A 27,970-nucleotide genomic window follows, 5' to 3' on the forward strand; every position below is an offset into this window, starting at 1 on the left:
ATGGCACCCCCTCAACAGACCCGACACAGCCACCAGTGTGAAGGACCCCCCCCCTGAGGAAATACTGGAGTTAAAAGCTAAAGACTAAGAGCATAAAATAGGACTAAAAAGATAAAAAGTGAAAAAATATTTAAAAAAAAGCCTGATTAAAAAGGTGTGTCTTTAATATTAATATTCGGCTATAAAATGTTCCTTTCACAGCAAAATGAAATATTTCAAGTCACTGGAGTGCTCCGTGACTGACATTCATCAGGCACCCCGATTTTTTTAGCATTCAACCAACGTGAAAATAGTCTTTTTCACACATTCCTGCAGATATGATTCCGCTCGCCTCCAACTACATTAAGAATCCTCACACTGAGAAGCCTTGAAAGGCTGTTTTTTTTTCTTCAATATCACAAACAGCACAATAAGAAAAATGGATCTGAAGGAAAAATGCACACAGTCATTTTCCAAGCGATGATTATAATAAATTCATAAATATGAAGTATGTGACGTCCATGCCGACATCGTGGTACTCCAGTGACACTGGAAGGCAGCCGTTGATGGCAAGGCTGATGAGTCATACTCCAGAAAATATATATTTTTTAAATCCATCATTTTGGATTGCTGAGCTGTCAAATGGACGACCTCGAGTCTTCACAGAAAAGGGGGACATTTGTCAAAGCATGCCCCCCCCCCCAAAAGTGTTGGTTGTGCTATTATTTCTGTGACAAATACACCACATGGTGGCACTTTTATTGTCTACAAAACAACCCACGGAAGCTTTGACATGGAGTTGTATGGCATCCCCATTAGTAGTGTAGTGCATCAGTGGAGACTTACCTCCACTTCACTCTATGAGCTGACTGCTGGTCGTGTTTTGGTGATGACGAACGTCGTTCCGGTCAGTTGGTGGGAGGTCGCCTGTCCACAAAATTTGGAACACACGTTTGGGTACAATTTCAGCAAGATTGACAGCCATAAGTGTGCTATATTGAGGATATTAGCATTACATGTATGCTACTATGTTTACATTTAGCATATTGGTATTGCATGTATGCTGCTATGTTTACATTGAGAATATTACATAGTATTGCATGTATGCTGCTATGTTTACATTGAGGATATTAGTATTACATGTATGCTGCTATGTTTACATTGATTTTATTAGTATTACAAGTATGCTGCTATGGTTACATTGAGGCTATTAGTATTAAATGTATGTTGCTATGTTTACATTGAGGCTATTAGTATTAAATGTATGTTGCTATGTTTACATTGAGGATATTAGTATTAAATGTATGTTGCTATGTTTACATTGAGGATATTAGTATTAAATGTATGTTGCTATGTTTACATTGAGGATATTAGTATTAAATGTATGTTGCTATGTTTACATTGAGGATATTAGTATTAAATGTATGTTGCTATGTTTACATTGAGGATATTAGTATTAAATGTATGTTGCTATGTTTACATTGAGGATATTAGTATTAAATGTATGTTGCTATGTTTACATTGAGGATATTAGTATTAAATGTATGTTGCTATGTTTACATTGAGGATATTAGTATTAAATGTATGTTGCTATGTTTACATTGAGGATATTAGTATTAAATGTATGTTGCTATGTTTACATTGAGGATATTGGTATTGCATGTATGCTGCTATGTTTACATTGAGGATATTGGTATTGCATGTATGCTGCTATGTTTACATTGAGGATATTAGTATTGCATGTATGCTGCTATGTTTACATTGAGGATATTAGTATTCCATGTATGCGTTCCCAGTACTTTCTATCCCTGTATTTTGATATTTTACATTTACCATGGAGATATTTTATATAAAAAAAAAATTGTGGCTCACAACTAGTCCCTGTGGCACACTTAGGACAACCCGTATATATAATATTGTGAGGCGAAATAACAGTTATGTTTACTGTATTCAACTAAATGTACTCTACTGGATGAATTGCCACAAGAAACATGGCTTTATTGTCACATACAAAAGGCTCAAGGTCACATTGGTCTCGGCCTGCAGTAACAGCAGTGATCCTTTTTCCTTAATTCCACTTGAAAAGCAGCTCACTTTATCTGCATGGCCCTTAAAGGACTAATCTGTCGACCTTCCCACATGGGACCACTGTGTTTTTGTCGCATCCTAACAGTGGCCTGTTCAATCTTGTTGATTGGCATCCTTTAGCTTAGCGTACAGTCCGCTAGCATTGACAGCGAAAGAAAATTAAGATAGAGAGCAGACACATACAGTCAATGGAGGTGTTGTTCGATCGTAAGTGAGATTCTCTCTTTGAGGAATGATCCATCGTGCATTTTTGTGGTGGAAGAAATTGCACCAGAAATCATGTAAATCCAATTGATGTTAACGCAAGCTAATTTTACACCACTTGAAAGCATTACGATGACTTAATTCTTGAATGAAATGGGGTTACTCACTGTCGTTATTAAAGCTTTGGTACCTGCATTTTTCTTTGACCCCCATGGTGGGTCATTTTGCAGCCGTACTCAACAATAAAAGCACAGACTTGTGGTGTAACTGTGCTAGTTCACAATATAAGAATTGCAGAATCAACCAGTGATGATGTCATAAATGGGGCGGGGGATTTGGGGGTGTTTGTTTTGTAAAAAAAAAAGATACGTTATAAACACAGTTGGTACAAAAAGGTCCGGTAATTTGGGGTACTGCCCTTGGAAACCAGTTTCGGATAAGCGGTAGAAGATAAAATAGATGTATTATCTAACATGATGGCGGCACGACGGTCGAGTGGTTCGCGCGCAGACCTCACAGCTCGGAGACCAGGGTTCAATTCCACCCTCAGCCATCTCTGTGTGGAGTATGCATGTTCTCCCCGTGCATGCGTGGGTTTTCTCCGGGTACTCCGGTTTCCTCCCACATTCCAAAAACATGCTAGGTTAATTAGCGACTCCAAATTGTCCATAGGTATGAATGTGAGTGTGAATGGTTGTTTGTCTATATGTGCCCTGTGATTGGCTGTACCCTGCCTCTCGCCCAAAGAATGAATGAATCTAACATGATATCAATTAATATTTAATCTCATAAAATTACAACTTTCTGAATTACAAAGTTCTGAACTAATCCAATTTTTTTTATTCCTTTGCAATATTATGATACCGCTGAGAAAAATAATAGCCCACACATCTGAAAGGAGGTGCACATTTTGTCATTGGACTAATTAAAATCCACTCAGCAAAGGCGATGCTATGATGTGCCGTTTTTGCTGAATAACACAAACGATAGATTGCAGCAAGACCTCATGTCATGCTTTGATTAAAACACAACCGTACGCAGATTAAAGTGAATCACATAACGCCATTAAAGTTTAATTAAGCTGCGGCAGTCACAAAATGAAACCCAAACCTGATTTAAAAAAAAAAAAAAAAAAGCATTTCAATGCGAGAGTCGGGTTTCCTTAACAGAATGCTGTGGAGGAATTATCCGACTTCATCCTGGCTGAACGGCACGTTCCCAACCATGAATAGAAATATGGCTTATGTATATTATACTCTGCAGCTGGCTTTAGGCTGCAAGTGGTCATCAACACATGCACGCAGGGTCCCGGGAGGGATGGAAGAAGAAAGCAGGCTATACATACAAAAGAATATAAAGAATGTTTGGAAATGGGACCAAAAGGGATGCAGGATGCGGATGGAGAGAATAATAATGGCGAGAGCATCACCATCTCCCGGCCAAACTTTGGATATCACATCCAAAAATCTCTGCAGCCTCTCTATAAACACACACATACACACACACACACACACACACACACACACACAATGCAGCATCAACGTGCTCCATAAACAATAACCAACCTGGAGGAAGAGGATGCTGATGATACACTCCCCGAGCCAGCCCTGTCGCTATCTGACTGTGATTCCTATCCGCATCACAACCCACCCTCGCCGTCCGTCACACGCACGCACGCACCCACTCACCCCCATCCTCACTTCACCTCACCCAGCGAGGAAGCATCCCTGCACTTGCACTTCCCTGCAGGGAAAAGACTGGGGACACAAGGAGGGGATGCGGGAAGGAGAAGCTGCAGTGCTTGGCAGTGGCACATATTTGAAGGAGGAGTGAAGTGGGGGGGGGGGGGGGCTTGGGGGCGTGGGGGGGTATCTTCAGTCATCATACCTTGTCACTCTGTCATATCGATGACAAAGCACCATTCTCACAGGGAGTGGGGTTGAGTGAGATGTAATACAGACAAACAACCCACTGTTAGGATTTTAATTATGGATGTTCAGTCCCAGGTTCACAAAATGGTTGCTATGGAAACATTACATACGAGCCCACACTACAAACATTATATTGTGTACCAGAAGTGGGAGAAAGTCAGTGTTTTTGCAAGTCTCGAGTCTTTCATTTCAATATATCCCAGCTGGTTGCCAGCCAATCACAGGGCACATATAGACAAACAACCATTCACACTCACATTCATACCTATGGACAATTTGGAGTCGCTAATTAACCTAGCATGTTTTTGGAATGTGGGAGGAAATCGGAAAAAACCCACGCATGCACGGGGAGAACATGCAAGCTCCACACAGAGATGGCCGAGCTTGGAATTGAACTCGGGTCTCCTATTTGTGAAGCCTGTGTGCTAACCACTCGCACACCGTGCAGCCCCTAAAAGGTTTTATTTCCTTTTATTTCACAAATTTGGGTAATAAGGGTTTAAAAGTAAATATAGGGGTGTTATTTCATGTCTAGAGGGCTCTAATAATGCTTAAATATTCACTCATTTTCTACCGCTTCCACATGAGGGTTGCCGGGGTGCTGGAGCCTATCCCAGCTGTCTTCAGGCGAGAGGCGGGGTACACCCTGGACTGGTGGCCAGCCAATCACAGGGCACATATAGACAAACAACCATTCACACTCACATTCATACCAATGGACAATTTGGAGTCGCTAATTAACCTAGCATGTTTTTGGAATCCGGAGTACCCGGGGAAAACCCACGCATGCACGGGGAGAACATGCAAATGCCACACAGAGATGGCCGAGGGTGGAATTGAACTTGGGTCTCCTATCTGTGAAGCCTGTGTGCTAACCACTCGCACACCATGCAGCCTCTAAAAGGTTTTATTATGTTTATTATGTTTTCTTTTATAAGGTATTTTATACATTTGTTCACTTCCTGCTTTCCTAATCTTGTGAAGCTTTATTTATTTATTATTATTTTTTAATAAATTGGTACCAGACCCGACCATGGTATAAGTGGAGAACCTAAATATGTTTTTTTTTTACCAAATACATCATCAAAGAAAATAAAACATGAAGAAGAAAAAAAAGAACTCCGGTCTGTTAGCTGCATGGCCTGCGCACTAACCACTCGTCCGCCGTGCAGCTTTCTTCTCAACAAGAAAGGAGAATGAGGACCATAGGGAAAAAAAGCAATCAACATGTGGAATCAAATTATAGAACGGATTGAGTACGAAGTACTCAGCCAACGTGCTAAAATCAAGTAGTTGTTTACAAAGTTCAAGGAAGAAGACTCCTGAATCACCGTGTACGTAAAACTGCTCTTCATTTCTGGTGAGTACATTACATAATGACTACAACATGATCGCATGTATTTATTTGATAGTATCAGATCCAATGGATTGTGTTTTGTAGAGAATACTACTAAGTCTGGCTGATAAGACACAAAACCATACTTTAAATTCTTTAGGTTCTTCCCAGTACTGAGCCAATAAATCTGTCATGTACTAACGTCGCATACAAAAACTACCACTCATGGTAGTAACTGTGTATACAGTACAGTACATCAGATACACTAAGTCAGCACAACTTAATCTACGTGATTTTTTTTTCCCTCTCAACTGGATGTGTTTTTGTCTGTGATAAAAGAAAAATAACCGGATGCATTCGATTCAAGAATACCTCCGGGTGTAGTTCTTATGGGTGTTTCCATGGTAACCAGAGCACAAGGAAACAGGCTCTGGGAAAAAAAAAAAACAACAAAACGAAAGACAATGGATTGATTGCCAACTTCGGTAACATTGAACAAAGCGGCAATGTGAGATGTGTGAATTATTGAACAGATGCTTCAGGCTAACGGATCTCGAGCTACAGTTATTCCTCCTTGGCGCTCGGTAAACAAATACAACCAATGGGAAGGGTCGGAATGTCCAACTACAACAGTTCCTGATTGTGGTAAAGTGGAAGAAGAATAGAGTTATAAGAGTCATATTCATAGTACTTGTGTTTCCAAGCATATTATGTTGAAGCACATGCGAGTGTCCTGCACTTCAGTTGCAGCACTCGTGCAGCCCGTTGTGGTTCTGACTGAGGTCTATCTTGTATTTGTGTGTCAATACAAGCAACTCATGATCCCTTACTTACGGTAAACTGTATAAGACACCGGTCATGTTATGAAGCAGATTTGCAGCACTCGTGTAGCCCAGTTTGATTGTGATTGACTGTGTATCCCGTGCGTGTGTGTTTGAGACAACAAGCAATTATTATCTCCGACTTGCAGCAAACAAAGAAGAAATCATAATAAAGCCATATTATGATACAGATTTGTAGCACTCGTGTAGCCCGTTTTGGATGTCGCATTCCTGTCACTAATTTTATTCCTGATTGAAATGTATTGTGTGTGTGTGTCTTAAGCAGTCTATGATCCCTTGCTTAAAATAATTACAATAATAATTGAGGCATATTTTTATGCAAATTTGAAGCACTCGTGTAGCCAATTTCCATAATAGCACACGTGTAAATCAATTTGGATGTGACTGAAGTGTATGTTGCATGTGGGTGATCACACAAATGCGCCTGCTTGTGGAAATTTTGTTATATTATGGTTCAGATTTTGCAGCACTCGTGCAACCAACTTTGGTAGTATCAGATCTGTAACCAATGTTGTATTGTGTGTGTGTGTGTGTACCTGTGTGTCAAGAAGCAGTCAATTCCTTCGTGGTACAAACTGTAAGAAACAAAACATTGAGTCATTACGATGCACATTTGAAGTACAATTTCAAGTGCAGCACTCGTGTAACAAATTTTGGCTGTGACTGAGTGTGTCTTTTCTGTGTCAACAAGCAATTCATAACTTCTGCTTATGGCAAACGGAGAAGAACTCATCATAGCGCCATACAATGATGCTGATTTGCAGCACTCGTGTAGCCAGGTTCAGATGTAGCACTCCTGTCATCAATTTTGTTTCGGATTTAAATATATTTTATGTGCCCGTACCTGTATGTCAACACGCAGTCTAGTATCCCCTGCTTGTGGCAGACTGTAAGAACAAATAATTGAATCATATTTGGCACTCGTGTAGCCAATTTCCATAGTAGCACACATATAAACTAATTTTGGTTGTGACTGAAGTGTACCTCGCATGTGTGTGAACACGTAACTAATAGCTCCTGATTCTGGAACTGTAAGAAATCAAGTTATATTATGGTTCAGATTTGTAGCACTCGTGTAGCCAGGTTCAGATGTAGCACTCCTGTCACCAATTTTGTTTCGGATTTAAATATATTTTATGTGCCCGTACCTGTATGTCAACACGCAGTCTAGTATCCCCTGCTTGTGGCAAACTGTAAGAACAAATAATTGAGTCATATTTGGCACTCGTGTAGCTAATTTCCATAGTAGCACACATATAAACTAATTTTGGTTTTGACTGAAGTGTATCTCGCATGTGTGTGAACACGTAACTAATAGCTCCTGATTGCGGAACTGTAAGAAATCAAGTTATATTATGGTTCAGATTTGTAGCACTCGTGTAGCCAGGTTCAGATGTAGCACTCCTGTCACCAATTTTGTTTCGGATTTAAATATATTTTATGTGCCCGTACCTGTATGTCAACACGCAGTCTATTATCCCCTGCTTGTGGCAAACTGTAAGAACAAATAATTGAGTCATATTTGGCACTCGTGTAGCTAATTTCCATAGTAGCACACATATAAACTAATTTTGGTTGTGACTGAAGTGTACCTCGCATGTGTGTGAACAAGTAACTAATAGCTCCTGATTGCGGAACTGTAAGAAATCATGTTATATTATGGTTCAGATTTGTAGCACTCGTGTAGCCAGGTTCAGATGTAGCACTCCTGTCACCAATTGTGTTTCGGATTTATATATATTTTATGTGCCCGTACCTGTATGTCAACACGCAGTCTATTATCCCCTGCTTGTGGCAAACTGTAAGAACAAATAATTGAGTCATATTTGGCACTCGTGTAGCTAATTTCCATAGTAGCACACATATAAACTAATTTTGGTTGTGACTGAAATGTATCTCGCATATGTGTGAACACGTAATTAATAGCTCCTGATTGCGGAACTCAAGTTAGTTAAATCAAGTTATATTATGGTTCAGATTTGCAGCACTCGTGTAACCAATTTTGTGTCAGATTGAAAAGAATTGTGTGTGTGTGTGTGTGTTAAGAAGCAGTCAAACAACTTCTGCTTGTGACAAAATGTCGGTAAAAAAAAATTGAGTTGTATTATGATGAACATTTTAGCACTCGTGTAACCAATGTTGGCCTTGACTGAAGTATGCATCGTGTGCGTCAATGAATAGAATAGCTCCTGCTTGTGACGAACAAAGAATAAATAATCACTGAGTCATATTATGATTCAGATTTTGAGCACTTGTGTAGGCAATTTCAATTGTGGCACTCGTGTAACCAATATATTGTTTGTGTGTGTGTGTCAAAAAGCAATGTAATAGTTCCTGTGACCAAACTACCGATATCCTCATTATCCATTCCATCCAAATCATTTGCAGTAAATTGTTTTTGGTCACAAGTACGTCTGATACCGACATCTTCTCAGCAATCCTGGAAACATCAATCAAGCGAGGTGATGGCGAGCTTTCTATTCTGCGCTCTCAGATTATTGCCCCCCCGTGGATAACGCTGCGGATTAATCCTAGCCTCAAAGGAAATTAGAGCTGCGGTTCCGAGCATCATGAGCAAAGGTGGCACAACAAAGAGTAAATGTGACTGTTATGAGATATGAGATGTTCAGGGTTCGTATGTAAATGTCTGTTCTGGACGCCCTCCGTCATGGCAGTGCGGCCGATCCACAAATTAACCATGAAGTGGACGTGCAATTAGCAAGTTCAGCGTGCAGTATGGCGGTGAGCTGTCAGGGTTGCACCTCAGGGAGAATCCATATTGATGCGCAATTAGTCCAACCGGCGTGCCAGCGCCAATGTGCAGCATTCAATGCCTTGCTCTTTGGAAAGCACACTAATGAAACTGGACTTTGGATGTTGTTGTTCTTAATGCTATTACTTGATTCTAATGCGCCAGCGGGGGATTTGAGACCTCCACACAGGAAAAGGGCAAAGGAATGCCACCACCAGAGAGGCACTAAAGACTACTTCATGATATTTATATCTGGATTTATTATTAGTATTAGTACATGTAACACTAACTACTCTGCATGCAAATGAAGATCATCTTTGCAGTATTGAGCAAAGCAGCTGCAACAAGATGCTGTCAATCAAATGATCACCGTGCAAATTCAAGTTCATCACTATTGTCAGCCATGTTTTTAGTTTACATGTGACCCCCCCCACTGCAAAAACTGCAATCTAAACAAGACTGAAATCAATATCAGATACAAACTGCAAATGTACAAAAATACAAGCCTGAAAACAGTCCTTTTCATGTAGTATTTTGGAATATTTGCAGATTTTTTTAGAATTAGCTACAGTACATATATATATATATATAAATATATATTTTAATTTAATTTATATATTTTTAAATATATATTTTATTTTGCATTCGCTCCTGATTTCCCAGCAGTCTTGAATGCAGCCTTTACTCTTTAGTAAATGTTGAAAATTTAGTAATTTTCTTGTAGTATTTTAGAATATTTGCAGAATCTTTGTGGAATTAGCTCCAGTACATATATATATATATATATATATATATAATATAAATATATATTTTAATATATTTTTAAATATACGTATATTTTATTTTGCATTGCAGGACACTTCTTCGCTCCTGATTTCCCAGCAGTCTTGAATGCAGCATTTACTTTTAAGTAAATGCTGAAGATTTTGTAATTTTCTTGTAGTATTTTAGAATATTTGCAGAATTTTTGTAGAATTAGCTACAGTACATATATATATATATATATATAATATAAATATATATTTTAATTGATATATATATTTAAATATATACTTTATTTTGCAGTGCAGGACACTTCTTCGCTCCTGATTTCCCAGCAGTCTTGAATGCAGCCTTTACTCCTAAGTAAATGCTGAAAATTTAGTAATTTTCTTGTAGTATTTTAAAATATTTGCAGATTTTTTGTAGAATTAGCTACAGTACACATATATATATATAATATAAATATATATTTTAATTTATATATATATATATATATATATTTATATATTTTTAAATATACGTATATTTTATTTTGCATTGCAGGACACTTCTTCGCTCCTGATTTCCCAGCAGTCTTGAATGCAGCCTTTACTCCTAAGTAAATGCTGAAAATTTAGTAATTTTCTTGTAGTATTTTAGAATATTTGCAGAATTTTTGTAGAATTGGCTACAGTACATATATATATATATATATATATATATATATATATATATATTTTAATTGATATATATATTGAAATATATACTTTATTTTGCAGTGCAGGACACTTCTTCGCTCCCGATTTCCCAGCAGTCTTGAATGCAGCATTTACTCTTTAGTAAATGTTGAAAATTTAGTAATTTTCTTGTAGTATTTTAGAATATTTGCCGAATTTTTGTAGAATTAGCTGCAGTACATATATATATAATATAAATATATATTTTAATTGATATATATTTATATATTTTTAAATATATATTTTATTTTGCAGTGCAGGACACTTCTCCGCTCCTGATTTCCCAGCAGTCTTGAATGCAGCATTTACTCTTAAACAAATGCTGAAAATTTAGTAATTCTTTTGTAGTATTTTAGAATATTTGCAGAATTTTTGTAGAATTAGCTACAGTACATATATATATATATAATATAAATATATATTTTAATTTATATATATATTTATATATTTTTAAATATATATTTCATTTTGCGGTGCAGGACACTTCTTCGCTCCTGATTTCCCAGCAGTCTTGAATGCAGCATTAACTCGTCTTTGCAGAATTGTTAGGAATGGAATATTTTCCACTCATTATTAGACTCAGCTCTAAAACCCTACTCGTCTCTCTTCAGTTGCCATTGTTTGCTCAAGACGAAGCAATATTACCTGTTTTTTTTTTAAATTGTTGATCTTATTCTGTATTTAAAATGAGTCTACTGTTCAGGGCCATGGAAAGAAAAAAAATCATAAATCAAAGCCAAGACGTTTAATCGAAAGAATTGACTCCCACATGGACCAGACCAAATGAAGCCTGCCTTGATGGTAATTCACCCCGATAACCCGAAGGTGCAAAAATGAATCCAAGCATTGAGACTGATGTGTGGCATCACATCAGTCATTTGGAGCACTTCATGAAAGATCAAGACATCATCCTTGTCTCCCGCCTTTAAAGGCGACGCCCTGAGGGAGGGATGAATTTATCAAGCAAGAATGTTGTGGGGGGGGGGACACACACCTCTGCACAACAGGAAGCCTTGCTTGTCATGGCCGTACTGAAGGCCCTCAATGACGAAATTGCTGCTTGCACACATTCAATGTGTGCTTGTGAGGCAGTGAAGGTCTTGTTGAAGTGGTGCGCTGAAAATTGCTGTACTGTATATCATATCATGCTGTGCGTTGTCATAGTAACTAAAATAACATATTATGTTATGTCGGCAATTCATATTCGGTCAATAGGATGTCTTTTTGTCTGTAGCCAGTGAGCAAACATTTCATCATGTTGAAGTATTGAAGTATGTCAACAGCTGGAGGACTATAGTAATACACACTGGTTACAATATTAGGTATACATTTGCACTGCAATATTGGATTTATCAACATACCATAGCTGAGGATGGTGGGTTCTCTTCTCATTCTGTGTGGAAGTGGTACGTTTTGGGCTTCCTTGTTTTTCTCCCCATTCTGTTAAAAACATAAGGGCATTGAAGAAGCCAACAAGTTCGCTCACTAGCTTGCTATGTTATGTCTTTTGTCGCTGAAGTGATCCCATAGCTTGCACAATGTGATGCAAACACAACATAAGAGTGTTATTTTAATGTATACAGGGCTCTAATAATGTTAAAACATGTTTTTTTATGCTCTAACTCCAAAAGTATTGCCTTTATTAATACTGAATGGGCACGGCGGTCAAGTGGTTAGCGCGCAGACCTCACAGCGAGGAGACCAGGGTTCAATTCCACCCTCGGCCATCTCTGTGTGGAGTTTGCATGTTCTCCCCGTGCATTCGTGGGTTTTCTGAGCCTATCCCAGCTGTCTTCAGGCATACACTCTGAACTGGTGGCCAGCCAATCACAGGGCACATATAGACAAACAACCATTCACACTCACATTCATACCTATGGACAATTTGGAGTCGCTAATTAACCTAGCATGTTTTTGGAATGTGGGAGGAAACCGGAGTACCTGGAGAAAACCCACGCATGCACGGGGAGAACATGCAAACTCCACACAGAGATGGCCGAGGGTGGAATTGAACCCTGGTCTCCTAGCTGTGAGGTCTGTGCGCTAACCACTCGTCCGCCATGCAGCCCTGCTGGCAAAATTATCAAGTTAAATTTTGTTTATTGTGTAATTATCATTAATTATCATCATCCCAGGCTTTGGAAACTAGAGTTATATTACTAGCATATAGTATGTTATATACAGTATGTTTTATATAGTATGCACTAGTATTTCTAGTATTTCATTTACAGCTGCAAAAAAAAAAAAAACTCTGGTGTAGCTTCAAACAAGCATTAGAACCATCTCTCAGTATGACGCAAGGAACACTTTTATCTTCTTTCCACCCGCAAGCTGACAAGTGCACTAAGGAGTTTGTACGTCAGATCGTTCATCTCTCTGGAATCAAACTAGAACGTTTGCTGGGCGTTGCTGAGCGGATGAGAGAGGGAGAACAGGTGCACCTTTTGCGTCAACAAGCTTTATGTGTAGCAGCCGGACATCAGAGGTCATAGAGGCCAATGTGTATTGTACATTAGGACAAGATAGTGCTTTCAATGGGAAGGACTATTTATTTCATTTTTTAACAATTTTTATAGTAAAGCTTTCTGGTAATGTGGGACATAATTTTGTGTCATTTTTTAATGCAGTTTACTGTGACTGTATTTTAAGAATTTGGTGCTATTTTGTTGTGTAATAGACCATGCATGTCCTCACTAAATTGGTTGGGTTGAATGTGATACAGTAGTTGTGATGAGTATAAAGTTATACTGCCCTCTGCTGGTTCAATGTAAAAGAGCCGCTACACTGCCAGGTTTTATTTGAAAACAAAATATGAACAAATACGAGTTGTAGGTCTGAAATAATTTATTCATTCTTCATAGGTGGCAAAATAAGAGTTTTATGATCAGCATATAAAATATGTACAAAGCAAACCACTGGTAGAAATGACCTGGGAGAACATGTGCTTAGTTTGTAGTGTACAGAAGGCGACAGGTGAGCAGCTTGTAATGGTTCTTAATGTCGGAAAAAAACAATCACTGGATGTTGAGAATCCCATTTGTGAGGTTTCAAGTGTGCCTTGAAGTTAAAAAATGCGAGGGTCCGAGATTAAGAAAGGCAGCAGTTGGACTGTTTGGACTCTCTACCCTGAAAGTAAGAGAGGGTTCAAATTAGAAAACATTAGGATTGTTGTTTTGTTTTTTTGTGTTTTATTCCAAATATGAAAAATAACCAGATTTTTCTAGATTTCCTATTCTAGACAAGAATGTTAAATGATGATAAAGGTGCCATGTTGGCAGTGTACCTACATGCTAGCATGCTAAAGCGTTCCGGGTGGTACCTGTTGTCTCTGCTGCTGGCGTCTGTATTCTTCCTCACTGGCGGCGAGAGCCTGAGCCAACGCCAGGTCCTCCTGCTCCTGCGGGCTGACATAAACACACCCACGCGTTGCTGACCACCTTCACAATCACAATCAGATGAGTTGGGTTAGTTTTAGCACCCGTTTTAATTAGCTCACCTGAGTGCTGGCGGAGTCGATTGCCTGGACTCGGCCAAAGACATCTCTAGAGCTCTTTGTAAGGCCTGTTCCTCCGTCTGAAACGCATCCAAGAATATGAAAGATCTAAAAGGAATTGAACATAACGTGGAGGTCACGCCGTGTTATGGATCATTGCGTACCATCCCTGCCTGAAACGATGACGACGGCTGCACCACATTATGTGCTGACACTGAAGTCGGGATCGGCCGGCTGGCGCTGGAGGAATAGAGAATAAGAGGTGGGTGTACACGACCACAAAAAATACCACTGGACATTAGCCCAATTGTTTATATCATATATAAGATGCCATAAAGGTTTTATAACAATTAGCAATTAGGCTACAGTAATAAGCTAACAGTTTTTTTTTTACTTTGTATGTGTATAATAAACAATGTCAGCTATTAAGCAGATTTGCTTACGTTCCGGGACCCCCAGCGAATGCCGAAAAGATCTATTATTGACACATGGCTCACTTACCTCCTAACCATCCTGGTTATCTTAACATTCTCTGATTTCGGATCAACATTTGCAATAAAAGTGACCGCAATAGAGTGAGAAAGTGACATTTGAACCGCCATGTATATATACAAAATTTACTTTTGCGTCAACGACTATGGTGTGTTTAAGGACCGCCAATTAAGTGTGCAATTGTCAACACTTCACAAAAGTATTCCTTACTTGCTATTGTGGCCTCTGCTACTTGCATCCACTCCATTAGAAACTGATCTTGAGGGTCCCAAAGAGGAAGAGGAAGCAGCGTTGGAGGAAGCACCTTGGGCCCTCATTAAAGCAGCATGTCTAAAACAAAGTCAAGCAATTCCAATGAGCTTCCTTCTAACCGAGGTAGAGCAGTGTTACATGAGAAGAAGCCACTGCAACTGCACCTACCCGGACTGGGACAGGGGTTTCCCGTCGGTCTTACAATCGTGGTCGAGTGGGTGCCTGTGTTTAAGACAGTAGTTTAAATGACACTGGTCGCACGTCACTCTCATCATTTCCTTCTGCTTGCAGCCGCCTTTGGAGCACTTGTTGGTGAAAATCTAGAGAGAAGAAGGTCATTGTCAGTACAGTAACAGTACAAGAAGTTTTCACAGTGGTATTGCAAATATTATTCCAGGACGAGACAATTAATTTGGATTTCTAAACAATCTGTTGCAACCTGGTTGTTCTACAGCGGATGCTGCAGAGCCTTCTCGCCTGGCGTGGGGGAGAAGGCTCTGCAGCATACGCTGTAGAACAAGCAGGTTTAGAGACAGCTACTTCGTCCTGGCCATCAGACTGCTGAACGCCAAATAAGCCCCTCTACCTGCCCACACGTAAAACTTTAAATTATTATTATTTATACAAATTACTGTTTACGCTGTGCATTGTTCATCTATTTATTCGCTACATTCTTGTTTATAATTATACGGGAGCCAGGCAACAACATTTCGTTGGCAATTTCACTGCTGTGTTATTGTGCAATGACAATAAAGAAAGTCTATCTATCTATCGGATGTGAAAAAAATGTCTAGTTTGTAAAAAAAGCACTTTGAAGGTTTAACTGTATGGGGTTAAATATGAACCTTTCTTTTTCTCTGTGCAGGATCCGATTTGCAATCCCGATCGATATGTTCCCCAACTTTAAAATCAGGCATCTCTCCTCTCTTGATGGGAATCGGGGTGTTGCACAAAGGGCATACTGGAACTTGTACATCCTAAAAAAAATCAAAACTCAAATATAATCAAACTGTATGTTATTGTGACAATTTGATATCTAAATTAAGAACCTTTTTGTACGACGAGGTGCATCTGTGGTGCTCATAGGTGATGTGGTCCTTACAAAATATCTCCTGACAGGCATCACATTTCATGGGGAGGAAGTCTGGAGTGACAAAGCATGTTTGTTATTACCTTAAAAGAGGCAAGTCATCATCAATGTCGAGGCTGTGCTCACCTAAACGCTTGCAGGTCTTCTCTGAGCAATGTTCTCCCAGATCTGGAAACTCCATTGCATTCAAATATACTCTTCAAGCCACAACTAAAAAAAAAAGAAAAGAAACGGACGTTTTCAAGTGCGAAAAATAAGGTGTCGATGTAAACAGGAAGTGGCTATCAACCGGATGTTAGCTAGCTAGTAAGCTACTATTATGTCAAGTCATTGCTAATTGTCGAAAAACAACCAGTGAGCGCAATTAAGTGCGGGGAATTGTACAATAAAGTCACACACAAAGCAGGTTATACGCAAATTTAGTTTTACACTCATATTTTAGGTCATTATTACGCCGGGGAGAAGCTCGTTAGCCATCCACGCTCTGGTACAAGATTAGCAGCTAGCTGAGTAAAGTTACATAACTGCTACTATTATCGAGTAATGCCATTAAGGACTGACTAGTTCAGGATAATATTATGGTGTTAAATCGCCCCGAGTGTCGGCATTTCATGAAAACTTGACACCAAGCGTCCCAACAGCAAGTACATTTACTCAAAAATATAATACATTGTCACATTAAAAACGCTAATCTTGGTCATACTGTGGTGAAAACATTTAATTGTGAAGTAAATGCTGAGTGAAATTTGAACCAACATTACCTTTCGATGAAAAGTAGTAGTGATGCTTTTACTCACCGGTTAGCGCTCACTCGTCGAGTTGTGGTCCTCCGGTGAAAAATGTTGTAGAATCTTGAATTATTAAAATTTATTTCGGTTCAATAAGGTTGATGTGACGCTCCTGGACATCTAGTTATGAAATATTCTCTTGTGTCTGCTCAGCGGTGCACTGTATTAATGGACGTCGCACACGACCCGCCCACGCAACGTCATCAGAGTTGCGTCACAAACGCTCCTCCCACAAGGGGGATGTGTGGTGTATGACGTCATCAGCTGTGGTTCCACAACTGTCTGGAAAGTTCTAGCATTTACTGGAAAATTCTAACCGGGACTTCTTAATATTTTATTTACACCTTCTGTTCTTGACATATGAAGTTAACCAGGATCCCCCCATACTATTTGGACAGTGGTATGACCACATTTGAATGCGGAAATAATCAAAAAGCATTCTTCATTCAATTGTCATACAGCAGAAAAGGCAGTTAAAGGGAACACACAACATAATGAAATTCACAGATATGGGATGTTTTCATTTTTTTGTGTTTACTATAGGCATAATGCAATTTAAAACTGTATTGTTTTACACTACTAAATTAGCTGCAACTATAATTACATATTGTGTTATTTTCTTTCCCTTACAGAAAATAGCAATATGGAACATGTCAAAAGTGAACAGCACAGTCATTCCAAAGGCATGAAAAGGTATTGAATTGTGGTTGAACTGTGAAAGTGCATGTTCCTTAATGTAACTAATAAACTATTATCCTCATATTTAACTGTCAGAGACCAGGTAATAGCAACCAAATGCAGTAATTGTTATAGAAGTAAACAGAATGTTGTGCAGGTCTGTAATTTAAAGTCATAAGGCCAGAATTCTTATTTAAAATTTTGTGGACAACATTTCCTGTCCGATGGATTTCAATCAACTGTGCCTACAATGTGACTACAATTCCACTAGAGGGCAGAATAGCTCAACTTATCCACCATGGTACACTCCTTTGCGTTATGGTTGAGCTCTTGGAAGGTGCTCAGGGGTCAAGGAGGCTTAGAAATCTGATTAGGGATCATTTTAGCTGCGGCATGATGACATTTATAAGCAAAAGGTTGCTTTATTTGATAGTTTTATGGCTGTGAATTCTACTTGAAGCTTCTTTTTGTGCAGATTGCGACCGTTCTCTTGGGTCTGTGCGTGCTATTTGTTTGTGCAGAAGCAGATGGCCGAGCTGCTGCACAAGAAGACAAAATTCACCACAATAACGTGAGAACTAACAAAGGGGCCAGTTCCAATTCTGGCTAGAGCTAAAGCATATTGGTTGTAATGACGTCTCTCAGGCCTTGTTGTTTTGTAGGGAGTTTAAACTCACCTTTTCACTCTTCTGAATGTATTCTCCAAAGCTGAGGCGTCATCGGTCAACACCCAGTCTCAATTTGCAGGCAGAAGGTGACTTTCTGTGTCCTCACACAAACACTGTGTGTCAGAAGGAGCTGTCCGTTGTACTGAAAACACATGACCCCAAGTCAAATGTTGGCTTAAACAATATGGACAATCAATAATACCAATGTAGCCATTATATTTTAGAATATGACCCCACACTAATATTAATTATTAGTCTTTGCTGATTGGCTGGGAGACATCACGTGGTTCTATTGCCTTATAATGAAAGTTAACGTTCCCAAATATGTCTCCTTGCCCTACAAGTACAGTACATGACAACTCATTGGGCGTCAAACTCTGTTTTTGATGTGTTTCAACAGTGGCTGCATTAGCCTGAAGTTGAATAATAACACAACTAATAAAAAATAATAAGCAGAGAGAGCACCCTTCATCCAGTGCTGTAATTAACAAGGGGGTGCAAAACGCAGGCGAAGGAAGGAGGAAGAGGAGGAGGAGGAGGAAAAAAAAATGCAAATTATTCCGCACAAAGGCTCCTCGCAAATTGGCGTCACCATTTCTCAAATTATATCATTACTATATTTTGAAAATGTTAATCTGTTGAGCGGATTTCCCGGGGGAGTTGAGTAAATTAGTTCTATTTCCGAGGCTGCCTGCCTCTCTGCAGGAAAAGAAGGGGGGTGGGGGGAGGGGGGTAAAAAAAAAAAAAAAAAAGAGGCACGTCGTCGACAAGCACCTCTGATTTGCTGATTACAATTAGACTCCCCACTTTGGGCTCCTTCAAGCATTCATAATTTTCGGTATATTAAGCACGTTTCAGCAAAGGTGATAAGTCACTTTTAATTGAAATGAAATGATTATTCTAATGGAAGTTTGGTTATTACTATTATTATTGTTATTATTATGAGGAGGCACTAGTCAGTCCGAGCTTCATTTTTTTTTACATGACGCAAAAGAAGTAAGGGGGGGGGGGGATTTGAAGGGCATTAGGGTGTCAGGATTGAATGAGGTAATTTGAAGGGAATTACTTTCTCTTTCTATCAGAAATGAACTGAATTAAAAGTCCAAATCAATCGCTTTCACTTCTCCATTCTACTTTGACAGCGGCACAATTACAGATAATTAGATGGGAGGAAACTTTTAATTGTGGGATTAGAGAGAGAGGGGGAGAATTTGCCAGGATCAGAGAGGGAGAGAGAAGGAGAAATTTCCAGGCAGTTTTCTCTTTGCTTGGAAATCGAATCAAAGGATTTGTGGACTTAAAATGGCAACCAGCCTGTTTCTCTGGCTGTCTTTTTTTTAAACACTGTTTAATTGGAATTGCATCCATTCCCTCCAAATCAGGCCAAAAAAAAAAAACTCAACAATTAATTTAGATTTAATTCTATAATTATCACTAAATCAAATAATGTGCAACCTAATTTAGATAGTTAAAAATTAACGTGCGTGAAGTTAATTGAGTAATTAAACCCCCTAAACTGCCGCCTATTAATTTGCCTGCCTAATTAAAAATGAAGTTGATTCTGTGTCCTGCTAAAGAGAAGGAGGCATCATTTGTTGGCACTATGATGGGCGCCCTGATAAGGCCTCCACACTGTGTACAGACACATGGGAAGAAATAAAGGCCATTTGCAATGAAAGATATAGCAGATGATAGAGTACAAGTTGAAGAACTGCAAAAAGTAGCTAAGGTGCATGCAAAATAACCCCCCCAGAATGAACAGCATCTTACTTTTATCCTCTGTTATACATTTGGTGTTCAGGCAGTATTGAGTGAACTTAAAATGCCCCCTTCCATATAAATGAGCAGTCATATAGTAACCATATATAATTCACTGGTCATATAGTATCAATTGGTAGAAAAAAGTACTTAAAATGATCTTTGATGAGGTGGAAAACAAGCAATAATCACGTATAGGACTATAAGTGAATTTTCACACACACAAACAATGTATCATGGCTTAACATTGAAATAAAAGTAGAAGAAATGAGAAGAAAAATGACATAACATATATGCATTTTTACATGTACATTAACAAGACAAGGCTGTGTTGTTATTGTCAGTGTAATTAAAACTGGGATCTGTCAGCATCTATAAAAAATATGTATTTATGGATGCCACCATGGAAAAATATTGAATTGTAAATATGATATATTGGAATAATATATAAAGGTCTTGTCCCGGCACTTTTAACTTTACAGAGTTCATTGAAATGTATAGAGAATGGTACATATTTAAAGAAGGGGGGGGCGGGGTCTTGGAGGGGGTCAAGTGAGGAGCGGATTATATCCTCAGTCATAATAATATTAATTAAACAATTTGCATGCTAATAAGGTAACAATTATCGCGGCTTCTGTTGAGAGATTCAGGTTATTACAACATGCCAATCCTGGTGTCAAGGGTCAGGGAGGAAGGGGGGTGTGGGGGGGGGTGCCAAATTTCAACTCTGATTAAACACCATGTGACACAACCACACTTGGCATAAATAAAGCTTGAGAGTGAGGGACTAAATGAGCAGATCTGATTTGGGATTGTGCAGCATGCACGGCGCATATAAGGCTGTCATTTTTAATTCAGCACTGTTAAAAACACGACAGGTTCGCTCTGTGTGCCCCCCCCCCACCAGGACTTTAAATGCAGCCATAATTCTGAGGCCAGCCTATTTGTTTTTATGTCCCTGGCGAACATGTCTGCTAAATGTTTCATGCCATCAAATCATCATCCATAATAGTGCGCACAAAAGGTTGCGAGCAATTTAAAAAAATAGCACTTGGTATTTTTATGCAGGTGTTGTAAAAAATATTTCAGCAAGGGGCGACTCCTGCTCAAAGCTCTACCCGCTTGCAGGCTCCCCTTCCCGGCTTGCAGGCAGCCCATCCTCCCGGTGGGTCCCCCGTGTAAGCTGCAATGTAGTTCTTATCAAAGCCCTCTTGTCTTGTTGTGACAGCTCTGATATTGTTTATTGAGGTAGATGTCAGCCTTAATTAGCAATCGATACGGGCTGGGTGGAGGGGAGAAAAAGAAGCGCGTCTGTGACGTCACCGCCCATTACCGCCTCTCATTGGGTCTCGTATTCCCTACAAGCCCGGGCTAATTATCGGGGAGGTTCATGTGGATAAAGTGGAGCTCATCTCGGGCTTGCACACATCATGCCCCCGCCTCGTCGGCCACACTCGCGTTCGCGTCCCTTTTAAACAAAAAAATAATAATAATAATCATAATAATCCCCCCCATACCAACATTACCGGCTCTCCAGACGTCGATCCCCTCCTCTCTCGCCAGCGGGATGATGGACAGCCGGATACTGGAGCCGCCTCACGCCCAGTTCGGAGGCTCCCTCGGCGGCGGCGGCATGGTGGGCTTCCCGTACCACCTGAGCCATCACCACGTCTACGAGCTGACAGGCGGACACCAGCTGCAGTCCGCAGCCGCCGTGCCCTTCTCCATAGACGGATTACTCAATGGGTCGTGCGCGGCGTCGGTGGGAGGCACCAACCCGCTGCTGGCGTCTGGATGCGGGATGAACGGAGACAATCAGCCGTACAAGCTGACAGGTAAGACGGCCTCGGTACCGCCGCTGCCATCGGTGCTCTGCATGCTGTTCTTAAAGACAGAACAAAGGGATGGGTGTTGTTATTACCACACCATTGCTCACAAACAGAACCAGAATCCATTGCCTCATTATGATGCATTGCTCCAAAATATGAATAATAATACTTTAAATGCAAGAAAATGTGACACCATCTCTTGCAGACACATCAGACTTAAGGTTGCATGCGTTAAAACTAAAACCCAGTCCATTTTTTTTCTGCACGATTCTGCACAATTAAAAAACCAATAACTTAATGTTGTGGTCCTGCTGCCAGACTCGGGGGACCCGGACAAGGAGAGTCCCGGCTGCAAGAGGCGAAGAACGCGCACCAATTTCACCGGCTGGCAGCTGGAGGAGCTGGAGAAGGCTTTCAACGAGAGCCACTACCCGGACGTGTTCATGAGGGAGGCTCTGGCCCTCAGGCTGGACCTGATCGAGTCCAGAGTGCAGGTAGAGCTTTTTTTTTTTTTAGTTGCTTAATTTTTGTGTTTTAATTTGGTTGAAGGTTGAAAACCCTATTTATGACATGGGATTTGAAATAATGTGTGTAATTTTGTTAAATTGCTTATGACTTGGATTTCCAGATATTTGCAGCATGTGCATTATGCAAGTTACATAAAATATTATTTATAGTAATTATCAATTCACTATTACTTGTGTGTAAACGCTAAAAACCTGCAACTTACTCTCTTTGTTTTTTCTGTTTATTTTGGTGTATTTTTTGCTTCAGACCAATAAATAAAAGATATATTTGAATTGTGCATATTAAATAATTGCATGAACAAATTTGTGGCATACATAAAAAATATGAAAATATGAAATGTACACCTGCTAAGCTGACAGGAGTTACGAGTGCAGTCACGTTGTTGGTTCTTGCAGTGTGTCTGTGTGCACAGATTGGCCAATTAAAAGTCCAATTAAGGGCCCTAGCACGTGACATGACAGCAGGAGCAATTAGTTAATTAAAACATTGTTGCGTTTAATTGATTTGTTGGGAGAGATGAAAAAAAAAATCACACCTGCTTTGTCTCCCCCCATAATGCATGCAGGTCTGGTTCCAGAACCGTCGAGCCAAGTGGAGGAAGAAGGAGAACACCAAGAAAGGTCCGGGTCGACCCGCGCACAACGCACACCCGACCACCTGCAGTGGTGAGCCCATGGACCCGGAAGAGATCGCCCGGAGAGAACTGGACCGCCTGGAGAAGAAGAAGCGGAAGCAGGAGCGCCGCCTGCTCAAGGCCCAGAACAAGCACCTGCACGGGGATCTATTTCACACCCCGGGATCGGACAGCGACAGCGGCATGTCTCACGTCACCGACAGCGACCACAACAACTCGGCCTCGCATTTGGACCTGGCGTCCAACTCGATGCACACCCAGAGCCAGAACCAAAAACACTTGGACCAGGACGCTGGCGGCTCCGAGCTGGACTCGGCTGACGCCAGCCACCGCTCGAGCTTGTGCTCCGGCTCCAACCGAACCACCGGGCTGCAGAAACTGAACCCGTTCAGCGTGGAGAGCCTCCTCTCGGACTCCAGACCCAGACGCAACGCCGCGGCCTTACCCGCCTCCCGGCCCCTCATTGGGAAGGGCCACTTCCTGCTCTATCCCATCACTCAGCCGCTTGGATTCATTGTCCCGCAGACCGCCTTAAAAACGACTACGAACCCTGACAGTGGTTCCGAGAGCCCGGTGGGGAGGAACCAGGCGTCCGGCGTGCAGTGCTCCGGGTCTTCCGGGTGTAGGAGCACCTCGCCCGTGGACGTGGACAGGGATCAGGCGGGGTCAGGTTCCACCAGTCCTCAGACTGTGGCCCTCGAACACGGTACACAAGGTGACAAGGAACATCTAGAGGAGAGTCCTGCTTCAGAACCACAGCCGAACTCTCATGAAAAAACGGAATAACTCCAAGAGGACACACATTAATTTAAGGCCAAAGCTCAACTTTGCCATTTTAGGTTCTCCTCTCCCTTTTTTTGAGTGTGAGTGTCCGTTTTTCAAATGTGTCAGAAACACAACGAAATCCTCAAGAGCTGTAAAAAAAAAACTATTATACTATTTATATACATATGTGAGGCTTTTTTTTCTTAAATAAATCTATTGTATACAATCAACACAAAGCGTGTGCGACCTTAAATAGCGATAACACTTCCGGGTAGGGCCAGCCAATCACACGAGAGGAAATCTCATGCTGTATTTTGGTATATTGCCTTAACAAATGTATTCATCTATAAGGCACACACACACACTCTCACACACACTCCAAAAAAAGATGAAATGAGGTTAGGAGCCTGAGGCAAAAAAAAGGGACCCGCTGCACTCCTGCAGAGTTTTGATATGAAAGTAATTATTTTCCCGGTGGCTACTTTGCGGGGGGAATATGGTTTATTTTAGCTCGAGAGGAACAAGAAGGGGAGGGGGGCTGAGGGGGGGGGGGTAAGGGCTGGTGTCTTATAATACATTACCGATTGGTGGTGATATGAAATCACATAAACTTCCAGGAATAATAGAATTAGCATGAAAAGGCCGGCTTGTCAAATTGAAATAGGAAAATAATAGCCCCAGCAGCTGCGTGCATGTGTGTATTATTGGATCGTGGGGAGGCATTTTCATGAGCTCCCACTAGACACACACACACTATATAAATGTGTGTGTGTGTGTGTGTGTGCACCAGCACATGAAGATAGATGTTCGATGATAGCCCCCCTCATTGTTGTGTCGCCTCCACGGCCATGTTGGGCTCTTATCAGCCTATTGATCACGCCTGGGCTGTAATGGGCCGGGCTGGGCCGAACGTGCCTATTTACAAAGCAGCAACACATTTGTTCTAATAGGGATGGAGATCCCCTGGGAGGCCGTGCAAGGATCTGGGACATCTGCTACCTACAATTCCCTGCCCCTGTTTTTTTTTGTACCCCCCCAATATTAAATCAATCCAAGAAACCCTGGTTTATTTCTTTTTTTGAAAATATAACATAATATTTAGGCAAATTTTTTTTTTTGCAAATTGGAAATAATCAAGGGGGATTTATATGGGTGAACATGTGGGGTATTATATTATTTTAATGATGCTTATTTTTGTCATATTATTAGTATTGTGAGTTTAAGTGCAAGTGCACCTTATCCAATGCAAAAAAATATTTCCAAAATGATAATAAAAATGTGTGTGTTGATTGATACTGTGCAAGAGTTAATTGAACAATGTGTTTATTGTGGTTTGCAGTGGTGTTTCTGCAATAATTTGATCATAATTATAACTTCCTGTGTGGAGAAAAAAATGCCACAATAATACATATTGTCAAATTAGTAACTTTTACAGTGTCAATGTAAACTTTAGGAGTTATATTTGCATAAGTGCATATTTCTATTAGAATTTGTAAATTGTGCTACTTGCACGTCAAGAAAAATATTTCCTTATATTATTTCCTTGAGGCTTCAATTTGAACTATACAATTGGGGGTGTGTATTTTATTTTTTTTTATTTTTTTTCAATTTCCCCTCCCTGTAGTCTCTGAGGCTATTTGGGACGTGTGCCCAGTTCATCTATAATTCATTAGCAGCCTGAATAGGAGTATCGCTGGCTGCACATTGGTGGCCTTAAGGTGAAATTAGCGATTTGCTTAAGTAGTTAAGCTTTTTCTTGCCCGAGAGCTGCAGGATGCATGTTTGGAGAGAAGAAGAAGAAGAAGAAAAAAAAAAAAAAGAAGCCAGCAATCAATGTGTGTTTGCGTGCACAAGGCAAAGAAAGCATGGAGGAAGCCCATGAATCATACTTTATGAATTCAATTTGGGCCCATATAGCCGCAGAAATTTTCAATTTGAACGCCGGGATCATTATGGGGGAAGAGTGTAAATTGTTTTTGCTCTATTATGCATCCGGACGCCGTCATTTTTCTCTCTAATTACGGGAGGTGTCAGGTCGGCCTGTCATGCAGACGCTGATTTTCAATTTAACTGATCATGGTTGCATTCATTCATTCATTCTTTCACACATATACACCCCGGCACATTTGATAAATCTGCTATGACTCCAAGCAAGCCTGGAATGCTAAAAGAGAGAAGGAAGGTGGTTGTGGTGGTGGGGGGGCGCAGATTGGCAAAGTAATATGAAGGAAGGAAGGGAGGGGAGAGGGGTGCATGCAGCAATAAGTGCAGATCAGGCAGCTAATTTAGCACCTCCTGGTATTTTCCATTTCCATTTCTCATTTCCAAGTCTCCAGAGGAGGAGGAAAAGGAGGAGGAGGAGAGGCAGCCCAGAGGCAGGAAGGAAGCTGCATGGCCGTGCACTATCATAAGGAGACAGGGGGTTGAGAGTGTGGTGGTGATGGTGGTGGGGGGGGTTACATATGCAGCAGAAGAACCGGCTTGCCTGCAAGCCCCTCATACACTCCCATGCATTAGAATATCAGGCTTAATTAAGGCTAATAGAGTTTTCTCTCAGTGTGTGTTAGTTTTATTTAATAGGAACAAATTAGCACAATTAATTACGGCCATTAAGACGTGTGGTTTGTCTTGCAGCTGTTTCTGACGTTTCCTTGCACATTTACAATTAAAAAAAAAAGACACAACTGCACAGGAAAGATCTTTCTAACAATATATTATTATGCAAATTTGTTCAATAAGTGTTTCCAAAAAAAAAAAAACATCTTCCATAAAATCAAATGGCACTTGACATTTGGCTTCCTCCTGCAGCAATGCCTTATTTTATTTATTTATTTTTTTTAGAGGATTATTTTCACTCCTCATTCTCATTAATGCACCAGTGGATTTAATCAGTCTTATCTTTGACTCACATACCTGGGATAAGCCTCAAATTAACCATCTGCAATGATGACTTTTTTAATTACGTATATAAGAGAATTTTAGACCCTCTAATAAAAGAGTGTAGAATTGGACAAATTGATCGTTATGTTATTTCTGAAATTAATCAAATTTGCAATTAAAAAAAAGAAAGTGTTGTCTTATTGATGATAATACATATTTTTGGGTGTGCGTTGTAAAGCCAAAGCAAAATATTTATTTGATTAGCTTAAAATATGTTACAAAAATAAGCTTCCTATATTACCTTTTAGTTTTTAGGGAGGAGAAAAAAATGTCATCTTATAAAATGAGTGCTGAAGTGCATGCATAACCTCACACAGGGATGAAATATATTTCACAAATGCTGACATAAGAGAAATATTTGTCCTGAATAACATTTGGAGAGCTGGCACCCAAGTAATACCCATGCAAATTATCCATACTGATTGAAAGTAAATACAGTAGCTTTACATATAAATTGCATTTTTTTTGTTTAACATGCAGCAGCTGTTCTTAAATAGCTCATAATAATGATTTGTGGTGGTGGTGGTGGGGGGGTGCATGTAACACTGAAATATATACAGTATCCATACAATATAAGGCTTGAAGTAAATCATTAAATGTGATAGTGTGGTGTCAAAAGTGTGGCCCTGAGACCATTTGTGGCCCGCGGCACATTTTAATAATACAACTAAACAAAAAAAAAAACTGCAAAAAATAATATAATATGTAATATATGTATAATATAATGCATTAGGAACACTTTTGGATGTACTTGAGTGTATGTTGGCTAGCTTGGCTATGAATGAGCCAAGTAAAGACAAGACAAGACAAGTCGTTGGGATGCATGTGTGGAAAAAGTGGCTTTAAGAGTTGACATTTTTTTTTTTTTTTTTTGCACATGAAATGGTGAGTTATACTCTTGTTGCGATTGTGATGCGTGTTATCCCTCCTCACACACACACACACACACACACACACACACTCGTCTTCCAGCTGGCGGCTTGACAGAGCTTGACAAACAAACAAAAGTAGAATACACTCGTCTTTGCATGGCAGATCAGAGCACGACGACGGGCTGTTTGTGTAAACATAATACATACTTTGTTGCAAATATGGCACAGCATCCATGAAGATTTTAATCTTTTTAAAAAAATATATGTACATCTGGCGCATTGCAATGGTGGGACAATACAAGAAAACGTGGAAAAGTTCTGCACTGGCAGGTTATTGAAGAGCTGTTTGAGCAGGACCAATAAGGAACTGTGCAAGGGGGGGGGGGGGGGGGGGGGGTCATGTCATCCATTACTTGTTCTGATCCCGGAAGAAGATGGGAAAGAAACATTGGAGAGATGTCCACACAACACAGATGTTCCGAAAAGACAGGACACTTAACATATAGTCTTGGGTTCTGGATTTTAGGGGTTCACCTGCAGTCTACAGATGAAGTTTTGACACTTCATGAAATA

At 40.2% G+C, this 27,970-nt stretch overlaps 3 protein-coding genes across 11 annotated transcripts in view; 1 reads left to right on the top strand and 2 right to left on the bottom strand.

Moving 5' to 3' along the window:
- The window catches only part of galr2b (galanin receptor 2b), a 126,341-nt gene that overhangs the window by 6,326 nt on the left and 92,045 nt on the right, over positions 1–27,970 (bottom strand). For 2 of the 6 annotated variants that reach the window (XM_078797466.1, XM_078797469.1), the window contains 5 exons: positions 22,722–22,898; positions 21,356–21,713; positions 18,081–18,213; positions 6,917–6,955; positions 826–906 (listed from right to left, as the gene is read on the bottom strand). The gene's annotated coding sequence lies outside the window, so the exon portion shown is untranslated. Of the gene's footprint in view, positions 1–825; positions 907–3,836; positions 4,070–6,916; positions 6,956–11,971; positions 11,994–18,080; positions 18,214–21,355; positions 21,714–22,721; positions 27,763–27,970 lie in introns of those variants that run through there. The other 4 variants (XM_078797468.1, XM_078797467.1, XM_078797470.1 and 1 more) reach the window with 4 other exon arrangements.
- Positions 889–17,204, bottom strand: zfand2a (zinc finger, AN1-type domain 2A). Of its 4 annotated transcripts, XM_078797471.1 has the most exons (12): positions 16,735–17,204; positions 16,064–16,147; positions 15,897–15,991; positions 15,693–15,824; positions 15,016–15,167; positions 14,806–14,925; positions 14,268–14,343; positions 14,107–14,183; positions 13,930–14,014; positions 11,972–12,050; positions 6,921–6,955; positions 889–909 (listed from the first exon to the last, which is right to left on the bottom strand). In XM_078797471.1, the coding sequence occupies exons 2-11, from the start codon at positions 16,116–16,118 to the stop codon at positions 6,924–6,926; spliced, it is 903 nt and encodes a 300-aa protein (XP_078653597.1). In that variant the 5' UTR covers positions 16,119–16,147; positions 16,735–17,204; the 3' UTR covers positions 889–909; positions 6,921–6,923. The 4 variants fall into 4 exon arrangements, with proteins under 4 accessions (XP_078653597.1, XP_057905067.2, XP_057905066.2 ...); XM_058049084.2 differs by lacking the exons at positions 889–909; positions 6,921–6,955; positions 11,972–12,050 and adding an exon at positions 13,437–13,736 and having other exon boundaries at positions 13,898–14,014; positions 16,735–17,198; XM_058049083.2 differs by lacking the exons at positions 889–909; positions 6,921–6,955; positions 11,972–12,050 and adding an exon at positions 13,437–13,736 and having other exon boundaries at positions 16,735–17,195.
- On the top strand, positions 21,205–24,018 carry uncx (UNC homeobox). Its single transcript, XM_058049079.2, has 3 exons — positions 21,205–21,664; positions 21,977–22,152; positions 22,752–24,018. The coding sequence occupies exons 1-3, from the start codon at positions 21,220–21,222 to the stop codon at positions 23,604–23,606; spliced, it is 1,476 nt and encodes a 491-aa protein (XP_057905062.2). The 5' UTR covers positions 21,205–21,219; the 3' UTR covers positions 23,607–24,018.

The sequence above is a fragment of the Doryrhamphus excisus genome, linkage group LG16 (genome assembly GCF_037039965.1).
Source record: "Doryrhamphus excisus strain RoL-2023G ecotype Guam linkage group LG16, RoL_Dexc_Guam_v1.1, whole genome shotgun sequence".
Lineage (NCBI taxonomy): Eukaryota > Metazoa > Chordata > Actinopteri > Syngnathiformes > Syngnathidae > Doryrhamphus > Doryrhamphus excisus.